The following is a 21,325-nucleotide window of genomic DNA, read 5'->3' on the forward strand; positions in this document are numbered from 1 at the left end:
TGTGTGCTCCAGTGTTCCTTATTTTGGGCCAGTCCCCATGAAGAGTAAGGGTAAGGAGTTTTTTTTTTTTTTACCCCAATTAAGACAGGTTTTGCAGGGAAAGAAGGCTATTCATTTTTAAAACCATATGTACCATACCGTAAATACTATAAGCACACGCAAGAACTGACGGATAAAAATACATGTGTATGTTGTTATTCAGACACAGGGTGTTATTCATAACAGTGTTGAGTATTAATAAACGGGGCATAAACAAAAGCTTTTTGCTCTGGCTTTGACTGCTGATGCTGGAGGCAGGCCACCGAGTGGATCAACCAAGCAGCGGTTTCCAGGAAAGGAGGACTTGGCTTCTCATAGAAGTTTACATGAAAAAAGCACCATGTAAATCTGATCTTAGAGCTGTTTATTTCACTCTGCCCTGGTCTTCATACAACAATTAAGGGGCCTCGTACTGTATTACAGATGGCTTTTCCCCAATAACAGATGCGTACATACAGTATCTCTTTTTGAATATAGTGCTAAATATGTCCAGGTAGTTTAATAACTCCCCCCCCCCCCTTTTCTTTCCAATTTGGAGAGCTCATGCTGAAACTCTGAGGCTGATGCAGTGGAGTGTAGATGAACACACACTCCTCCATAACAACTGATGTCTCCAGCTGTTTTTCACACCGCAAGCCGCAAGCCAAGCTTGTGCAGATGCTTTGAATATGCTGCTTTAGACAAGCTGGCTGTAGGTGCTCCGCCGACCACCAGGGGTCACTACAGAGCGATGAGACTGGAATCCCTGCAGGGCCACAGTTAGGGCTGGCACGTTTGGGATTCCTGACGGTAGGATCTATCCATGCACTAGAACGGTGCCTGAACAGGAAAAGCCACCCACTTGTCCCTACACTTGGTTGTCACAAAAACAGAATACTGCTGACCCTTTTGCTCCTGAGTTTGAGAATTACAATCTACATAGAATGTTGTGGTCTAAGACTCTGTAGTAATGGCTGATAATAACAGAGAATTATCCTTTGGGAAATAACTTTAAACCACTGAATGAGCACATATTTTCATCCATGAATGCCTGCTAATTCCCAGATGTACCATAGGTATTATACACCTCTGCTTGTGAACTCAGAAGACTAATCAGGCCCTGTAACAGAATGATTAGAGGAAAGCACTAAAACTATTCTCACCTCCTGGCAAGAATAATTAATATCTTAACTTATATATGCAATAAAATGTAAGTTTGATGGATGCAACATTTAACCACATTATCAAGCAGCTGGTGTATTGTGTTCATTCGCCTCTTGGGTGCTTGCGTTTCTGTTTCTTTTGAATGTTGCCAAAAGCAACCATTAATATCAGAAGATGCAGAGGCCTGACAACTCAAACATCTCTTTGAAACGTCTCTAGCTGCGTAAGGTTCTTCCTTATTTATGTGCACCCATTTTCCTCAATCAAATTTTTCCACATTCTCAGCCAGAATTTCTTTATTTGGACAGAGCATGACTTGAAAAGAATTCGGAACTTCATGCAATGTATGAATCATCTGTAATGTTTAGACTGTGTTTTGATATTTTCCTCAAGTTTATCAAATGTGGCAGTGGTTTGTCTTGGAAAGGGGGAGAGAAGAGTTCAAAAAGCCTCTAAATGGCTGTGCAAGTCTATATATTGAATTCTCAACACATGGGCATACACTGTTCATAATTTTCTCATGGCTCTTGAATGATCCTTATATTTAAATAAAGTTGCCACATATATGTTCACACCACAGACACATACAACTTTATTTTTTTGCAATCTGTAAGTCAACCACAAAATCGCACCTACTGTGGTGACACAATTGACCACGCCCTGAATGACCGTCCTCAAACTTCAGTCCAAAGCTGTTTGAGGACAGCTAACTCATGGTGGTTACCATTAAATGCATACAGAAAAGGTCATCACTCATTCTGTTCTCAGTGAATATGCATAGAAAATAACAAGGCCATTTGATTATTAGATTTTTCTTGTGCAAATTGTTTGTGCCATTTATCCTGACTAGGGGGAGCCAGAACTTTAAGTTAGTGGGTGTGCATGAAGGTGAACTTTACTTTGAAATAAAAAAGCAAAATCCAGTTTTTAGGGGGTAGAGTAAACAGTTCTTGTTAACTTTGGAAAATTGTGTAATTTTACCAGCCTGCTGCCACATCAGTAATTGCATCAGACATTTGTGTAATTGGAAGTTTGGGGGCTCAAACTGTGGTGGTGGACTTATGTGGCCTGTGGGAGGGCGGGGCACTGTGGTGAGGCCGACGCCACTTCCTCTTGTCCCAGCGACAGAGAAGCAGCATCTTGAACGTGACCCGGAAGGACTCGTTGCAGAGGGCATAGCACATGGGGTTGACTGTGCTGTTTACGTAGCAGAGCCAGTAGCCCAGCTGCCACAGTTTGTCGGGCACACAGTCGTTGCAGAATGTCGACACCAGCACCATGATGTTGTAGGGTGTCCAGGTCAGGATGAAGGCCAGCAAGATGGCGCTCAGGGTCTTGGCGGCCTTCTTCTCCTTGATGAGCGATGTGCTTCGCCTCTTCTTTGTTTTTGGCCTATTTGGAGTGCTGGGGGACAGCTGTTTGGCTCGGCCGAGAGAGGACTGGCTCCCCGACTGGCTGCTTATGGAGTCTTTCACTCTGGAGACCCTAGAACCTTCCAGGTCTTTTTGTGCCCCTCTGAGTGCACCGGTCACCTGGATCAGAGGTGCAGGCCTAACCATGATTTTTATCTCTCTCTCAGCCGGCTCTGGCTCCGGCTCCTCCCCCGTGAATGTGGAGGAGCTGGAGTCTTCATCCCCCACCACGTTCCAGCTGCCGTTACTGTTGGCCTCCAGGTAGCTCTGCTCAGTGCAAGCCGATAACCGCTGGTCTGGCCCTCTCCTCCTCGTCGGTCTCGGTACTTTCTGTCGGAGGGCAAAACAGTCACACAGGGGCCGCCCCCGCCTTTCGGGGCTGTTTACAGTGTTCGCCTCTCCGGAGCTGCTGCTGCTGCTCTTGGGGCTGCTGGAGGGGACCGGCCGTTGGCCGGATCCCTGCGACGAGGCTCCGCTCCCTGGCGAGCCCAGCAGCCCGGCCAGCTCCCGCGTGCGGTTCTCCGTCTCCCGGTACACCCGCCAGTACAGGATGATCATGATGGTGACGGGGAGGTAGAAGGCGGCGATGGCCGTCCCAAAGGTGATGATGGGCTGCGAGAGAAACTGGATGGAGCACTTGTCCTTGGGCACCGTCCGCTTCCCCACCACGTGCTGCCAGAACAGGATGGCGGGCGCCCACAGCACGAAGGAGATGGCCCAGGCCAGGCTGATCATGATGGCTGCCCGCCGGGGTGTGCGCTTGGCCTGGTAGGTGAGCGGCCTGGTGACGGAGAGGAAGCGGTCGAAGCTGATGACCAGCAGGTTCATGACCGAGGCGTTGCTGGCCACATAGTCTATGGCCAGCCAGATGTCACAGGCCAGATTCCCCAGGATCCATCGGTCCATGATGATGTAGGTGGTGTAGAGGTTCATTGAAATCGCCCCCAGGATCAGGTCGGCCACAGCCAGGCTCAACAGGAAGTAGTTGTTGACGGTGCGCAAGTGACAGTTGACTCGAAAGGCAATCATGACAAGCAAGTTACCGATGATGGTGACCAGGGACAGAGGCCCAGTGATGAGGATTATCACGACTACCTCCAAAATGGTGTGACCCCCCAGAGGATCGACAGTGTGATTGGTGAAGGCGTGGGTGACATTATCAGGAGCAGAGGAGGTGTTCATGGTGCTGCTGGGAGGGGGTCAGAATCTATGGGAGGTGGCTGAACAGAGAGGCCATTGTTCCTACAGTCCTGCTTCTACCTCCATTTTACTGGATTTAACCGTCGTAGTTCTCCTCTGGCCATACGGACAATCTGAGAGGAAAAAGAAAAAAGAACATTTGGTGAATTTTAAGCTATGAGTACACAAACGCATACATTTCAGTGCATTTATGAGTAGGAGCGGGCATCTACGGTATATCGCTCATTATACTGACCTGTCATCTCAATCTCAGCAAAAAATGAATGTGGCTGAGTATATATCATATCTGTATACAAAGGTCACATATTTATATGTTAAATATTTTATACCTTTCATGAGAAGAGGAAGTATATGGCTGTACAGAAGTTTACCTTTTTTATTATTTCCTTCTAACAGACAAGGAAGAGTGGATGACTTTTAGCAAAGAGGTCAGTCTGATGTCACACCCACTAAATAGCCAGTCATCTATGGTGTACAGATAGTGTTTGATATACTACTACTTTTTGTCCGGTATAACAACCAAGGGGCTATTGACTTTGTGATAAGATGTTTTAATGATGAAGTGAGAGGTAGCCAAATTGGCATGCGCAGGATCTGGTGACTGTTTGCTTCTCATGATGAGTGCGTGACTAATCCTACTTTAACTTTCACATTCAAACATGTCTTCCGGTATTTATTTTATTATTTTTCACATGTTCGTTTTAACTGTCGCTAGGCTTCAGATGCAGACAAGCTAGTCGGCTTTGCTAACATTTTTATTCAAGATCAGCATGTTGAAATTCAGCTTTGAAAAGATGAACATTCTTTAGATAGTGGTATAATACTTTCTAATAAATCTGGAGTCAATTCCAGGATGTCCTGTACACTGTACATTGTGAATAGATGGCAGTATTAGCTCTGGTCAGAAGGATGAACAAAAGTATACAGTATTACATATTATTACTGTGCCACCCACAACAGAACATCCAAACTGCAGCAGAGCAGAGTGTGCTTTGAGGTGTCAACTCTGTTTGCTTGAGTGATATACAACATACGGTATATACAAGTCAAGAGCATGTTCCCACTTGCCCAAAGAGCAATGCACACAAATGTAAGGCAGTTGGTAGGGTCAGTTTCTATCTTTTTCAGTCCACCATACCTGCACTTTTAATTCGTTTCCATAGCTGCTCTTAACCAATGAAAGTAAATATTCAGTAGCTGCTATTCCCCAGTTAAAACCAGCATACAAACACTTTCCCAATGGAAGTCAGTACATTTATAATAATTACGTGCTGTTACTGTCCACTTTCACGTAAAATTGATTGATTTTTTCCAGAGCTGTATACTTTGTCACCTTGGGACAAATTGTTTGTAAAGACCGTTCTTTTAGTGTCATAAAATTAGATATGATTCATATCTGAAAACATTCTCAGTGATCTCCCTAAAAATGTTTTACAGATGATTGAAGTGGGTAATCCTAGGATTCTTGTCTTTTAAACTCATTCACCCAGCATTCATCTGGATTTCCGTGGGACCGACAAGCTCAGTAATCATACCAGTACTCATACTTCAGGCAATAAATTTTGTACCTTTCTAGGACACTATTATAGCTTCACAAAATTGTGGAGCTATAATAGACTGGCTGCAAAGTATTTAATCAGAAATGAACATTATGTAATATATTCAGAGCAAAGGTTATTAATGTTATCTTACATATACATTTCACAATAACCCTTATTTAAAATATCAAAATATCAAATCAAATAAAAAACTGAGCTTACAGCAGACAGATAATATGTGCCAGTACAGCTCAACTGGGGATTGAACCTATGACCTGGTGCTAGGAGAAGACCGTAAACAGTGTACAAGGGGCCACTGCCATCTGTAATCAGTCCATAATCCTGCTGTGAGATGTTCCCATTGGTCCATATTGCCAAAGTCTCTTCCCAGTTTCTGGCAAATGTACAGTGACTAGGGCAGGCATTCTAGCACAAAGTTGCTTTGTAAATTTCATGGGCAGAATGAAGGTATTTTAATCACTAGTCCCAGAAATATATAAATGAAACGTATATAAGTACAACAATACACTGACATTTGTGATGGTGACAGATGTGTACTTTGAGTTATTGCTTTTATGTCATTAATAGTGCTTTCCAGGTCCCAAGTCCAATGACCTGGGAGAGTCCATCATCCATCATCAAAACAACCCCAGGACAAAAAAAATCTCAGAATGCAAACTCAAGCTTAAACAGCCTCCCATACACACCTTGGAGCCAAATCATCTTCAAACAGACAGTTCAAACAAATGTAAAATGAAGATGACATTTTTTCTTGTCACACTGGCCATATAAAAATGGCATTAGACCCAGCCTACTGTAGCCTACTCATTTCTAAGGATTTAATTGTTTTATAATCTGTCACTTTCATGAAATAGTCCCTTTGAGTATTTCACAAGAGTTCCTTTTCTCGCAGTACTGTGTGGCAAAACGTTTGAAGCTTTTTGTCGTTGCTATCTCTTTATTTGACTCTTTTCTTTACTTATCTTGTTGGCGCCAAATCACTACTACGGATGCATGCAATCACAGGAGACGTCCTGATGATGTGCAGATACTGTATATAAATATTGTCCACCACACATGGCTAATATAGCTAATGTACACAAATGTATGTGGTGAAATTGTTGCGAGTAAACTCACAAAGGTGAATTATAATCATTTCAATGCTGGAACATTCATTACATTACATTACATTACAGGCATTTAGCAGATGCTCTTATCCAGAGCGACATACAACAAGTGCAACATTCTTCTTTGACCATACGTGAATCACAACTGGCAAAATCACAAGGCATGGCAACCATGTTGCGTATGGTGATACAAATATGCTTTAAATTCAGTCGTTTTCCTTATCATGTTGCAAGTGATTAATTTTTACCTCCCATTTGATAGAGCATGTTAATTCAGTTTTATTATTGACTGCACCATTTTATATAGATTTCACATATATTCAGGAGTCAAATTGCCTTAGTAGTTAGCGTTAGATACGCTACAACACCTTAGGTTAGCTAGAAGCAATGAAGATTGACCTGGGCCAGCAGTATGTTTGCCATAATCTAGATATGGTAATAGTTTGGCCAGCTGCCCAGGTGAATCAAGCGGAAGCAGTCGTTTATCTTGTGTAAAATACCTCAGCCACAATGTCTTTTGATTACTTTTTGTCACGCAGTTTGCGCTATGAGAGATAACGTTTAAAAAAAAAAAGAAAAAGAAACATTTTACCTGCTGAAACAATGTAATCAGCTTTGTTTTGCTGTGGTCTTTCCGAAACGGCTCAAACGTCTAGATGTCCTCATGGACGTTAAGCATTTACTTTGTATCTGTATGCAGCTGCATCTTACCAAATACAGTACTGAACATTTGGGAATTTTCCGATTTTTGAGCACGGGCCAGTCAGGGCCCCACACAGCCCTGTTCCGTCCGCACTAACTCATTTAATCCTCGTACCGCTTTACAGGATGTAATGTTCCGTCCAAACACGGCATGATAACATTTTGTCACCATCATTACAGGAATATTATTTGCTACTGGCTGCTTTGCTGAACGTCTGCTGGCCAAGATGTTCACAAAGGGAAGCTCTGAATACTCTTAACTTTAGCATGACTTTAACTCTTCGGATGCATGAGATTAACTTCTTAAGAATATGTCACGTACTAAGACAGACCCATGCAAAAACACAGCACGAGGGTCTGATAGCCACGCACAAAAGTTGAGCACTGGGCTGGACAAGGTAATACACGCATTAGAAAAAAATAAATAAATAAATCCAGCAATATAAATGGATTATAGAATGTGCTAAAAAGTATAGACATGGATAATGGTTGCCCTGGATAAGGACATCTGTTCAGGAACTATGAAAAAAAATCTGGTATTGAACAGGTGTCTAAGTCCTAAATGGCACAGTATATATATTTTAAAAAATAATAAATGGTGTGTCAAATTTTTAAAGACATATAAAAACATTGTAGCATATATGTTACATCCAGAATATATACCTTGTTGGAAAACATCACCTGTGCGATAGGTTGCATAATAGTGAATGTTTCTTTGAGCAATGTTTTTCAAGCCGAATGAGTAATGGTAAAATCGGGGGTGGGGACTGGGGGGGTGGGCTGCACACCTACATTATTCATTGGTAGGGCAGAGCTCTGGACCAGGCAGTAGCAGGAAAACACACATTGCCTGTGTTGTTTGGCGATTGGTGGGCGGGTCCTCCTTACTGTATGCACGTACCGAACTCTAATCTCTGCAAACAGCACTGGGTCCGGGGCCACGGATGCAGATCCTTCTCTCCAGCTCTGGGGATTAAGGTCCACGGACAGCTGTGCCGTAATTCTCCACGAAACGCGCTCGGCAAGCGCTCCACCTGCGCCAAAGCACGCCGGACACAGAGAAGGAACTCAAACACGAGCGCTCCCGTGCTCACGCACGTCCCACGGGGGGACGCGCGTCCGGCTAGGGCACCGTATGGCCTGAGAGGGTCCGGCGGCTTCCTGTGGGAATATCGCAGAAGTCTATTCCGCACAGCGTTTCCTCATTTTGAGAGTCTGTGTTCTCTGTTCTTTGTAGTATCTTTTCCTTGGGCCCCTGACCTTCCTCCTAAGCTTGGATAGAGACTTTGACAGCGTAGAACTCTGTAAATCATCATGGACAGATAGAAAGCTATGGGGTTCTCCCTTCACACACCGTCAGAGAGCCCACCCCTTCCTGGTCGAGGATCTCTCATCTGGGCCACTGCAACACTACACTGACCAGCCTACCAGCCTGTGCTATCGAAGCAACTACAGCTGGTCCAAAAAACTGCTGCCCACCTAGTCTTCAACCTGCCTGAATTTACACTCATCACATCACCGCCCTTCACTGGCTTCCAGTTGCCCTCTAAATTCAATTCAAACCACTTGCCCCAGCATACCGAGCTGCAAGTGATCCTAACCCTACCTATCTTCAGACAGTGATTACACCGTACGCTCCACCCAGACCTCTCTGTACAGCATCCTCTCGGCCGGCTGTCCCATGTCTTTGAGTACCCAGCAGCCCTTCCTCACAGCTTTCGGCTCTCCTCTGCCCTCCTCGCCATGGTGACATGACTTTCCCCCAATCAGTCAGGAAAGCATGTTCACTGGCCGTCTTCCACAAAGGTCTGAAAACTCTCCTCTTCAAACTAACGTACACGCAAAAAAAAGACCCTTCTCCTCTCCCTTTATCTTGTAGGTCTTGAGACATTAGCACTTAAGAGTGTTAACTTAAGTGCCATGCCTTGCATATCTCTTGTTCTTGTGGTGTTTGCTTACCACACAAAATGTACTTTTTAAGTCTCTTTGGCTAAAAGCATCTGCTAAATGATTAAATTGTACAATCTAGAAACATGCAGCAGGGTAGAAGCGTGGACTAGTAAAATATAATGGGTAAAGCACTGGGCTCTGCACAAGGAGGTTGTTATCTTAATGAATGGAATATTGTTGTTACTATGTAAACTCGGTCAAGGTCACTTCCAACAATACCTCCTGAAAGAAAATCTGTAAAGTAAACTGTACTTTATTTCTTATTAGCCCAGAATACTGTAGCCCGGCATATGAAATTTCATGCAATTATGGGTGGCAAATATACTAAAACAACAGAAAATGTACTAAATATATAAAACTATACTAAAGCAACTGCAATATGAATAAATACACAATATATTGCACTGTATTAAAAAAATGTAATTAAATATATTGTGAAATCTGAAACAATCTGTATATGTGTTAATATATTGTCAAGTGTTGCAATACATTGATACTATTTTAGTTTAATTAAATATACTTCCAGTATGCTCCACTTCAGTAAGGGATTGCCTCATATTGCTATATAAAGACGGTGATTGACACATTGAAAACAAATCGAAACGTATAAAAATTTCGTCAAATGAGCCTATTTAGAAACTAAGAAAGAAAACTATAGAATACACACTGCTCTATATGTGATACAATCGCTGCATCAGTCATAATGTGCAAAAAGACATAGCCTGGCGTGTGAGGACATAGCCTGGTGTGTGAGGACATAGTCTGGTGTGTGAGGACATAGCCTGGTGTGTGAGGACATAGTCTGGTGTGTGAGGACATAGTCTGGTGTGTGAGGACATAGCCTGGTGTGTGAGGGTTGGCGCTTGGCATGTCGTTTTGCCTGGAACATACAGCTCCTGCCGACAAGGTCAGGCTGTTCTGTTAGCATTCTGTTCCTTGCCTTTCTTAGCAGGCAGCGTCCTCCTAATCTTAACAGTCTCGCAGGCTAGGCCAGGTATGCGTGGCCCAAGACCTGCTGGCCCAAGTCCTGGAGGTTTATAGTAGCCTTTGCGTCTGCAGGCGGTTTGCATATGGAACGAAAGGCTTCACTGTATAAATGACTTCAATAAAACAATTAAAATAGAATAAAAAAAGGACAGGCACCCTTCTCGTCTTTTGTGGACCGGAATTGAGCTGTCTGGATCCGGGTCCATCCGGGTCCAGTGTTTGGTATTCTCCTGCTTGGAAGTGCATTGGAAAGAACTACCATTCTTCCGATCCCCTGCCCTACCTCCAGGACTGCATACATAAGTTTAAATATAATGCATCTATGTTATAGAACTGCACTGAAATTATTTACACCCGTTTACTGAAGTATGCACCTGCTTTTAACCTCTTCTCTACTTTTAATTATTGATACACGTCTGTCTCATTCCCCATTTGATGTTTGTACATTTTGTTAGGTGTAAGTCTTGTTGGGTAACTTTGTGTTTCATGTCAGGTCCCCCATGCAAAAGAGATTTCCATCTCAATGAGGTTTTCCTGGTTAAATATTGGTTAAATAAAAAATTTACACAATATGCATGTTCACCTCTTCAAGATTAATTCAAGATGGATAATTTCACTTTCACAAGCTAGAAAAACAGCTGTTGAGGATGTAATTGTACGAACTGAAACCGTGAGGACCCTGGGCCTGGACACCCAATACAGTTCTGAAATGACAGCCGTGGCTTACATAAGTGCAAAAGTGGCAAAGTGGATGTTGTCAAATGAATTATAAAAGGGTTGGTCAAGCAGGAGTGTCGGTGAAAGGCTGTCGAGGCAGAGCCGAACAGCACTGTCAATAGAAAACACCATGTTTGTGCACCAGGCCACATCTGACTCACTCCTGACTCACTGTTAATGTTATGAGTCAGCACAGATACCCAACACCTAGGACATCTCTTCACCATTTATAAAGACAATACAAACTTAACAGTGAGCAGACTTAACTCAAAAAATGAGCGAGATGCAGATTAGATGTTATATGGAATGTAATTGTTACTATTTTTTTTTATTGTTGTGACCCCTTGCTAGCCCATGCCTTGAAAGACTTTGTTTTTAATTCTGTTCAGGCAGCACTTAGTCAGCTACACCAGTTTTCTCCCTTGAATAAGGGTCCTCAGTGCTGTACATATTGGGAGCCCCCATAGAGGCATTGAAAGCCAGAAACATCTAATTCTGCTCCAGCAGAATCTGAAGCACTGTCAAATAGTTCAAAAAGTACAGTCAAAAAATATGTTTAAACGGTATTAAATGGCATTTTAAAAATGGCATTTGAAAGATAGAATTACCTGACGAGTGCAAGCCACAAGGGAAAAAAGGTATTGGTGGATAATGCACTCTATTTGAATGCGGGTTCAAATGAAAAGTTAAAGACCGCTCTTGTCTAGGACAAGTTGCTTTATCTTGATTGTAAAAATACAGCTGTAAACACGAGTTATAGAATATGTATGATGTATGCTGTGCAGTCCCAAAGATACATAACATGTCTGAGGGTGATACTTCAGCCTGAAAAAACCAGGACCTATTTACTACCTCAGAAATACAATATATTCAGGAACTGGTCACATCTAAAACAACTTGGAATATTTACATTGAGTTGACAGCAAAAGGGGGACTGAAAACTGAGTAGGGAAGACATGTCTTCCTGGGCACTGTCAAGGCTAACCACAAAAGTAAAAAAAAGACAACTGTGATGATTCTGAGATATTGTTTACTTCCTTTGACCAGGCATTTGCTGAAACTTTGTTTTTATGGTATAGCCATATCACACTAAACTGATGCCATTACCAGATTCAAAAATCAGCTCTGAATCCAGTAATACTATGCATATAAAATTAAGTAATTTTAAAAAATGAAAATGTCCATTCGAGCCAGTCACATGACATTATAAATCAACTTTACAAAGTCACATTAATACAACAAACACACCAGCTTACACCTGAGCGATATCACATTAACTTTCCCACAACAGCCAGCAATGGAGATCGTTCCAACCACTGTGACAGAGGCCTGTTGGCACCCATTGTCCAACAGGTCTTTTCTGTACCTGTGTAAAAATCCTCCAATGGCTGATCTAAAGAGTTATTCCACTGGCATTTTATACATGTTCAACTGCAATGCATTCCAGCGCTCAAGGCTTCGAGCAGCAACTCTGACTGACTCACTAACTGTAAGTGCTTCCTCCTGACTATGCCGTGGGTGCTCTCTTTTTCCATCATTTAAAAACTCAGGTTCACATCCCTAGTTTGGGTCTCTGGGCTGCGTCATTGGGCCAACTTTAAACGGGTGGCTGTAGCAGTGAAACACAACTAAGCTTTGTCAGGTAAGCTGGCTACAGACCTCCTAGGGTTACTGTTGCATCAGCAGCCCTAGCTACTCAGCAGAAGAGTACAGGAAACAGAGCAATGAAAGATTGTGTCGCTTCTCCAATCAGTGCCAGTTCTACTGCAGTTCTGTGGCATGTAGTGAGCGAGACAATCACTGGAAGGGCTGCTGTAGGCTTATCCTGTCAAAGAAGCACTGGTCTATTCTGTGGATGGGCCCCAAGGCAAATGATACCAAATGCACACTGTGCCAACTGATGCTAGCCAACCCTCAGGGCAGCAAAAAAAAAAACAAACCCCAAAACAAAACAATGCTATGCGTTTTTTTTTTCTATTTGGCGTGAGTTAAAGTACCACACGGAAAGGAGCTATGGCAATAAAACAGGTATACAAATATGACCCACCTAGGATTCAAACATTGGCATTAAATCAAGTGCCCTTGACAAAGTTTCATGCTGCTGATTTAGATAATGCTTGAAGTTAAGCAATTGTGGCTATACCTTTACAAAAATTAAGGTGATATTTATTGAGAGGTCATGATGCAAAATACACCACATGCATTATAGCATAGAAATATTTTCGTAATTTAAATTTTATGTTATTTTTGTACATATTTCATCATTGCCCCATTTCATGCATTTTCATTCAAAACACTAACAATCCATAGACGATGTATAGTGTTCACAGAGGCGAAGTTAAGAATTCTGAGACCCCTGAAAGAATATTGCACTGGGCCCCACTTTTTTAATAAAACAATTTGATTTTTTAAAACTGTGGGCCCCGAAAGCTGTGGACCCCAAGAATTATCAACACCTTTAAACCCACTAATGGTGGCCCGGAGTGTTTAAAATATAGCTAACACATCTATTTATTTAGTGAAGCAAGTACTTCCAGTTAGTAGCCTTACACATTGGAGGGGATATAAATGTTCTCAACAGAAGGTGATGTCTTGGAAAGCAAACACTCTAGTTTGGTCGTTGATCACTCATTTAGATTATGCGCTTAATCCATATTGGGCATATAAGAGTGATGGAAAATTACATTACTTGCAACATCACCCCACTTCACAATGTGACAAGGATGATATACAGTCCTTTCCGGAGTCAGCTTTTCCTGGCATGAGACGGCACAGATACACCACCAATTTTCCGCGCGCGTCAAACACATCCAAGTTAAAAATAGAAACCGCTGTTGTTTTCACCTTAACTTTCCTTAATTCCGTTAATTCTGTGGCGTCATCGCTTACAACACTCCGTGACATCAGAAGGACATCTATCTAAAAGCCCATTCTGTCGATACGTCCTACAAAGCTTCGCAGGTGCTGGCCAGAAGATTTTTCGGCAGTTCCATGTGTTTGAATTACAATCCTATACAATTCTGTCTCCAATATAATGTAACTTTATTTTATAAGCAATTCTGGCCATTATACAAAATAGCCAGTGTTTGCTGTACGTAAAAAATTGTAAATTACTAATGGAATTCGCTAATATGTTATACGTAAAAAACCCTTTGACTGTTCAAGGAATTCAATTTTTTTAAATTAGTATTCACGTGCCAATTAATTTTGTTATTTGCAATACATCCCCAGTTAAATAAATGCTTGGCGTTGTTCGTGGCGTAGGCTACACTGACTGCCGCAGCATAAATTTTCAGGGGGTTTCTAATCTATGCAGAAAGTTTCGTAAATCCTTTCTAGACAAGCTTTACTCACACCTTCTTCAAAAATTAAGATCATTACAGAGTCAACCCAACGACAGCAAACGATAGCAAATAATTTATTTACGACTATATTATAAACTATTAAAATAATTTTATTTAATGCATGTACTTACCACCTTCAAAGCGAATCAGTTAAGTGCCCCAGACTTCTCAGAGCAGAATACTATAGGCGGTTATCAAAAAAAAAAAAAAAAAAAATCTGGTTGATAATACATGTTGAGGACACAGTGGAAACTCCAGAAACTGACTCGCAAAGTTTCACTTACTTTAAAAATGTAAAAATCAGATTTAATTTCAAGCTACATTGTTGTTAAATTAGACAAAAAGTTCTGCTTTCTCCATTGTGTTGCTGCCTTAGTCACTGTAACGTGGAATGATAGCGTCTGCGCTGTGGCAGTGAAAAAAGTGCGCTTCTGAATGGAGACCCGAAGTATACCGTAGCTAACGGCTCTAACCTATCAACAAGGATAAATACTGTGTAATTTCGCTTTCAATACAAACATAATGCCGGTGACTGAGACCTCCAACGTCCTCGACAAGTTATTCCCAAACAACTCATTCCATTTTGAAATTGGAGAGAAGCGAAAAGTTTACAACGTCATTGTCCCTGACAATTTGGTCCCTCCAGTAAGCGGAACTGAACTTCACTGAATAATGAACTTTCTTTCGTTTGTGTTCAACGTCATGTTACTTCACCCTTCGTGAGGTATAAATATTGGAAGCCTGAAATAGTCATTAGTCGTTAGGACCGTCTGCAGCAGTTTATCGAGTGACATTTTCATTATATAAACAATATAACTGTATTGACAGTAGACAAATAAATGGTTGGAATGTTTGATTGGTGGGCAAGTTTAAATAGACCGAAAAGCATGCCTGATCATAGTGCCGCATAATACATGTTTGGCAGTTATTGATTGAATGTTATATGTAGCCTGATATATAAATAATGGCATGTCCTGCTTAATGCACACTAGGAATGGTTTGTTGGAAGTGTGTTTGATCTCTGAAGTGCCAAATATTCTTGTTATGTACTGGCGCAGTTTGTCGAATAGCTCTAATACAATGGCTGCTAAAATGCATTTTAACAATTTTTTGTGCAGGACTAAGACCACCACTCCTGTCACGGCATACATTCTTGTATATGCATGATTGTTGTTGTCATATACAAATTGTAACAAATAGCCTACATAATGAAGTAGCGACCATTCAATAAGATCAAATGATTTTTCAAACTGCCATGAGTACCTTATTGTCCTTGATAGTTGTCAATAAGGTGATCTGCATGTCTTGTCCAGGCTGTTATATGACAGTGATGTACAGCTCAGGAACTAGAAAAACAGAAGCACACACAATTTACTACCTGAACTGATGATCTGTCTGAGAGAGAGAGAGAGAGAGAGAGGGAGGGAGAGGGAGAGAGAGAGAGAGAGAGAGAGGGAGATGTGGTAAACAAAGGAAAAGAGTTTCAAAGGAAGAGCAGAACTGGCATTTTGACGAGAGACGGACAGCGCTACCAGGAGTGATGGCAAAGTTAACTGTGTTCTGTTACTGGGACCCTGAACAAGGTCTGATTGGATGGATTGGATGGCAAGATCTTTTTTTTTCTCATGGCCCTCAGGGACAGATGCAACACAACTCATCTTGGAGGTCAGAGAAGCGTCCATTTTCATTCTGAGGCCTCAATCACGCAACTTAATCTAATGAGTGTTTTGACTGTGTGAGTCCAAGCCTGGTTGGATTTCACAAATAGTTATAGTGCGACTTAAGTGCAACTTCTAGCTGGCTGCCTTTTCATTTGACCATTTGACCTTTAAAAACATGTATAACATGTAAAAAATTGACTAAATAAATCATTGTAACACCTTTATGACTAGATACTATGTCAGGTGATATTGAAAAGGCCTATTTGGCTCCGCATAATCCTTCGGGACCTTTTCTCTAGCAATCTGACAAAAATTAGGAAGGATTTGGAATATGTTCTAAAATGATGTTCTGTTTGGGGTGACCTCACCATCCATAGTGGACTTGTGTGCTCTCTCCTGACTTGGGCCACCCTCAGTTACTGAGCTCTCATGCATAAATTATGGCAACAAGGTAGCCAGTGCCGACTGAGCACAGAATAAACCTACCTTTAAACTGACTTAACACCGCAACCAAGAGATAAGAGATTTTAATCCCCTGCAGAGTTATTTTCACAAAGTGCATTTATAAAGTTTTATTAAAATTCTCATTGAGAATTCTTACTACCTCACTACCATATAACAGGCCACCTCAGAAAGAATGCTTATCAGATTACCGAAGATCAATTATTGAATTTTAATTTAGTTTCATTTTAATACAACCACACAAGGACTCATATTGTTCAGTACCATTTCAAATTCTCTTCCAAGCGTAAGATTTCTTAAAAATCATAATAAATGAATACTGAATTGTTCAGAATCAGTTTAATAGTAAACGTCATGCTATGCTGTTAAATATTTAAGCAGAACATATCATTTTAGTTTGTTTATTATTTTTCATGAATGGCACTGAACACAAGAGTATCTGTGACTTGTCAGTAGAGGTGAGTAAGAGGTCGTATCACTACTTTCAAATGACTAAGAATTTAAATTGCCAGTTGTTTCATTTCACTTGATTTCAGCAAGACAATCAGTTAGGTCAGTAGTTTTAACTGACCTACCATTTAAATACTCTTCAAAAACATTCAATTTCTAGAAACAGAGTCTAAATGATTGTTTCATGGATAACTGTTTAGATCTTGATTTTTTTTTAAATTGCATCACCAGAATCCCTCATACACAGTGTCTGAGGAAGTTTACAGAAGTTTAGGAGGTTTTTTTCTCTTTACATTATTCTGCTCTATGTGGTCTGAAACCTATTCTAGCGTAGAGGTAAAAAGCTCTAGTTTTCTCTTCCATCCTGATACCCAGCGGGAATCTCCCAGCAGCCCTCTGTTTTCCAGTGTGAACTTGATTGAACCTTTCTGTAGACACCAGGGGATGATCCAATGTAGCACTGTAGATGAACAATATGTCAGATGTACATATATATGTGGGCATGCTGATGCTCAGCTTGCAGTTGTAATAATCTCCTTATGTACTTACAGGGCTTCTTGCTTTTCTGAATTATTGTTTATGTTGTATAGTACAGGAATAGGTATGGATGGAGTTGCTCTAGTGTGTTGCTATACATCTCTAGAAAGTCTGTGCTACGGAATATGGCAATCCGTGATCTTACCTCTAACTTCTGAATTCCTGAACAGACTTCCGTGTCTCCACGTGTCCTTCCCGATGGCTGACGGGTGCGGAAAGAGAAGCACTACAATTGGTTTGTATTTATATTTGTGACTAATTATGAAACTCCAGCATTACAGCCTGCCCTTGTCTGAGGTAATGCCTGCGCAAACAACTAATAAACACTCAAGGCTCAGTGTATGATCTTTGGCTGGCTGTAAAAGATATTGCACCAAACATTACACAGGCCGGTGCTGTAAAACATCTGTTTATTGAGATTAAGCTGAAAATGTAATTACTAAGTTCTTATGAATTTCCATGGTGTTTACCAGTAGTCCGCCCCCCCACCCTTTCTGCACCGACCGAGATAAAGAAACATGGAGTTAGAAAATAAAAAACGGAGGCTAATTGTCCGGCTGTGGCGCCAGAGGGTGATGTCTTTTACAGCCCATTGAGTGATCTGAGGATGTTGAGAAAGGAATTATTAAAAAGCAGAGAAGAGTATAGGTTGCCCGACGGATCCATGTTGCGTGGAGCTCACGGCCGTGGCGCGTTCCTTATCTGTGTGATGTGTTTGCCTTGAGAGGCTAACAAGCTGACGGGAGCTTCTGGCCCCGTTAATGAGTAAACCACAGGCCTGGAGTCAACGGGGCTTTATATTCTCTAACCGACGCGCTGGCAGGTTGCCAACGAGTCGCGCGCAAGTTTCAGAATGCATCTGCAAAATAGCCGAGCCCCCTGGGGAGGACCTCTCCTAGGGGAGTTGCTAATGTTAAAATCTGTCTGAAAGAGGGGCCTTGTTCGTTCAACAGCCTAACTCTAAGCCTGATTGTAAGCCCTGGGCGTCACCGCAAAAGAGTAATTATTTTCATCCATATTACTGAAATAATCTCATATTTGAGAAGGCTCCCAGGTATATAATTAAGGTTAGGGTGAGAATTTGGGTCAGGGTTAGGAAAACGGTAAGCGTGTTAGTGTTGAGGCAAGTTTAGTGTTCGGTTCAGGAGCAAGGGGAAGGGTGAGTGCAAGGGTTAGTCCTTGATTTCAAAAAATATTTTTTCACTTTCAGGGACCAAAATAATAACCTTATGTATTTTGATCAGGGATTACAAATATAGAAAAAAAATGAAAAGAAAATTTTTCATTGAACAAAACCAAAATCACTTCCAGGAGAAACTGAGAAAATGGTCATTTAAGAGCATGTAAACCAGTTGATAGCATTATATTTTGTACCAAAATCATTTTTTGTGATTTTTTTTCTCCTCGCAAACCCCAGGTTGTTGTCCAGTTTGTTGTGTCACACCCTTGGGCACTGTAACTTGGAATTTCACTTGAGTGAGTCACATTCGAGCGAAAGCCCCTCCCCTATCTGGCCTTCTAGAGGGGCGAAGCGGGGCGTGTATGCAAGTCCAAAAGTTAGACCCAGGAAGTACTACATTGTTTTGAGAAGGGTATTTTCTTTCTAGTTTTAAAAACAGTTCTCTGGATAGACTAGCCAAAGTTCGTTTTTGACAGAAGTCACAGAGCTGAGCTGAATGACACATAGGAAATAGTCATTTTTTTCTTCTCACAGTATTGGCTATATTTGAGGCAGAGTTTACACTCCAGTCACATTTTGCAGCCTTCCTCAGGTCAAAAATTCACTACTCCACACTGACAGAAATTCTCTAATATGCGTGTTGAAAATGTTGTAAAAAATGACAGAGGACACAACCTCTGTGCCCTCAATGGTTGTTGCCGAATAACAACCATTGTCAATATATTGCCATTTATAATACAAAATGTATCATACATGGCTGAAGTGGTTGTGGTAATCAACTCTGAGATTAACATTGAAAGTGCAGTGCAGTTTAATTATGTTCACAATGTTACATTTTACGTGACATCACGTTGTGGGACCATGTTAAATTATATAGCACGATTCTGGCTAGAACTGGAGTGTGTTAAGCTGAACTCAGATACAGCACATGGACCAACAAGGACCGCAGTCAATTGCTGACATCACTGGACCCATGTCATTCAGCACAGCTGTGCTCACTCAAGCACAAAGAGAACAAGAGCACAGCTGAGCTCAATCAGGCACAGAGAGAACAGGTCAGCCGAACCTACACTCTGCTTTACTTCCCAGACAAGCCCTGAACCTCTATCCGCATACCCACTTTACAGATTCCGAGGCCTTGTCTACTTTGTTTTAAAGCCACACATGAGAGTGATTACCTTCCACATTCGGAATATCTCACCTTAGAGAAGTGAATACCATCTGTTCATCCACACTCAGGCCAGTTGGAGTGAGTGTTCTGCCACAAAATGGCTGCCGTTAATTGCCAAAATGGATGCTGCAATTGTTGGTGGTTGTAGGTGTGCTTTCCACCTTCATTGTAAAGCTCTTTGAAATCACCAGATGAAAAATGCTACATAAAAACAAAACATAATTATTTTTGGTTGAACATGATGGGCCAAAAGTAAATACTACTATGCGGCTAAACTATCTAAACGCAGCTATGCCTATAACATTATCCCCAAAAGGAAATTCAAAAAGAAATAAAAGACGATAGCTAATGAGGGCCAGGAGAGAAGAGGATCATGGCGCAGTATGAAAATGTGGGTCTTCAGTCTGCATTAGAAGATGAGCGGGGGTTTCTTCACCGCAGTGGGAAGCTCATTCCACCACCAGGGGGCTACAATAGACCGGACACATGACCTGGAAGTGCACACGCGCGGGGGGAGGGGCCAGGTGACCAGGGGGCAGCAGAACAGCGGAGCCCGATTCAGTGTGTGGAGTGTGATGATCTTTTGAAGATAAAACAGAGCGGCCCCTTTATAGCTGCCTCATGAAAGGACCAAGCGCCAGCAGCAAGGTTTGAATTTCATACGAGCCAATTGCAGGCAGCCAGTGGAGGGAGATGAGAAGGGGAAGGAAGGATGGTAGAGGGGAGTGAACCAGATGAGGGTGTGAATGAGGGATAGAGTACATTACATTACTCTGACTTTTAGGAATTCCGCAGGCACTTTTACTCAGAGTCACTTACACAGCTCACATCCTTTTACATGCAAGCCATTTGCACAGGACGGTCAAGCAGCCGACAGCTAGTTCGTCAGGTTCCCGGGGTTGTTTGTACAGTGGACACGCTCAATGGGTGCAGGGGGGAGAGCTTGGCAGAACTTTGGCATAGCCACCGGTCCCTGTGTAAACACGTGTTAATCCTTTCTTCACAGCACCTTTTTTGCACTCACTCCATCCATACAGCAGAGTGCATGGGGGGAGAAGGTGTGGGTGATGGGTGTCACCGCCCCGGTTTGGATCTGCAGGGCTTATAGTACATACTGACGCTCCTCGATGTGGAAAACATCACATGGGCAAGCGTACGATACGCTGTCACCGCTCCATCGTCATAGTGATACGTACTGAAATATCTGACTGGCTATTTCAGCAAGGGTGTTAATGCTGGATTGTTTATAATGCAAAGCAGTGGCAAGCAGGGACGTGACGCTGAATTGATTCAATGACAATATAACAGTTGTTCCTGGTACAGTTAAGTGCTTGGCTGAAATGAAGGAATCCGCAGAATCCACAACCATACAGGGCATGCGTACAGCAACAGAACTAACATTACCCCAACCCACACACACACCATCGCCACCACACCATAACCCCAACCCCTATCCTCTGCCTATCCTTGTGGCTGGTCTGCCAGGTTGGAGGCAGAGAGGGAGGGCATAGAACATTTTTCTTACCAATCACAATCCCCCAGTGTGATGGACAAATACTTTTACAGTTATGCACACCCAGCAATATTAGTAATGCTTAGTACCTATGCATGTTTCTATTAGCAGATATGTGATTGAAATGATTATCATCTGTATGCATCTTGCCTCATAGAAAAAAATACAAATAGCAAAAATACTGTACCTTAG

The 21,325-nt window shown here is 42.0% G+C and overlaps 1 protein-coding gene across 4 annotated transcripts; it reads right to left on the reverse strand.

Annotated features, from left to right (window-relative positions):
- Positions 1-386: 386 nt before the first annotated feature.
- On the reverse strand, positions 387-18,008 carry LOC135250119 (muscarinic acetylcholine receptor M1-like). Of its 4 annotated transcripts, XM_064326094.1 has the most exons (4): positions 17,415-18,008; positions 15,423-15,505; positions 14,291-14,340; positions 387-3,907 (listed from the first exon to the last, which is right to left on the reverse strand). In XM_064326094.1, the coding sequence occupies exon 4, from the start codon at positions 3,774-3,776 to the stop codon at positions 2,223-2,225; it is 1,554 nt and encodes a 517-aa protein (XP_064182164.1). In that variant the 5' UTR covers positions 3,777-3,907; positions 14,291-14,340; positions 15,423-15,505; positions 17,415-18,008; the 3' UTR covers positions 387-2,222. The 4 variants fall into 4 exon arrangements, with proteins under 4 accessions (XP_064182164.1, XP_064182163.1, XP_064182165.1 ...); XM_064326093.1 differs by lacking the exon at positions 14,291-14,340; XM_064326095.1 differs by lacking the exons at positions 14,291-14,340; positions 15,423-15,505.
- Between the last annotated feature and the right edge of the window lie 3,317 nt (positions 18,009-21,325).

Source organism: Anguilla rostrata, chromosome 3, assembly GCF_018555375.3.
Source record: "Anguilla rostrata isolate EN2019 chromosome 3, ASM1855537v3, whole genome shotgun sequence".
Lineage (NCBI taxonomy): Eukaryota > Metazoa > Chordata > Actinopteri > Anguilliformes > Anguillidae > Anguilla > Anguilla rostrata.

Bases quoted from the DNA above. Each gene is read 5' to 3' on its own strand.
- LOC135250119 (XM_064326095.1), bottom strand. From the start codon at position 3,776: ATGAACACCTCCTCTGCTCCTGATAATGTCACCCACGCCTTCACCAAT.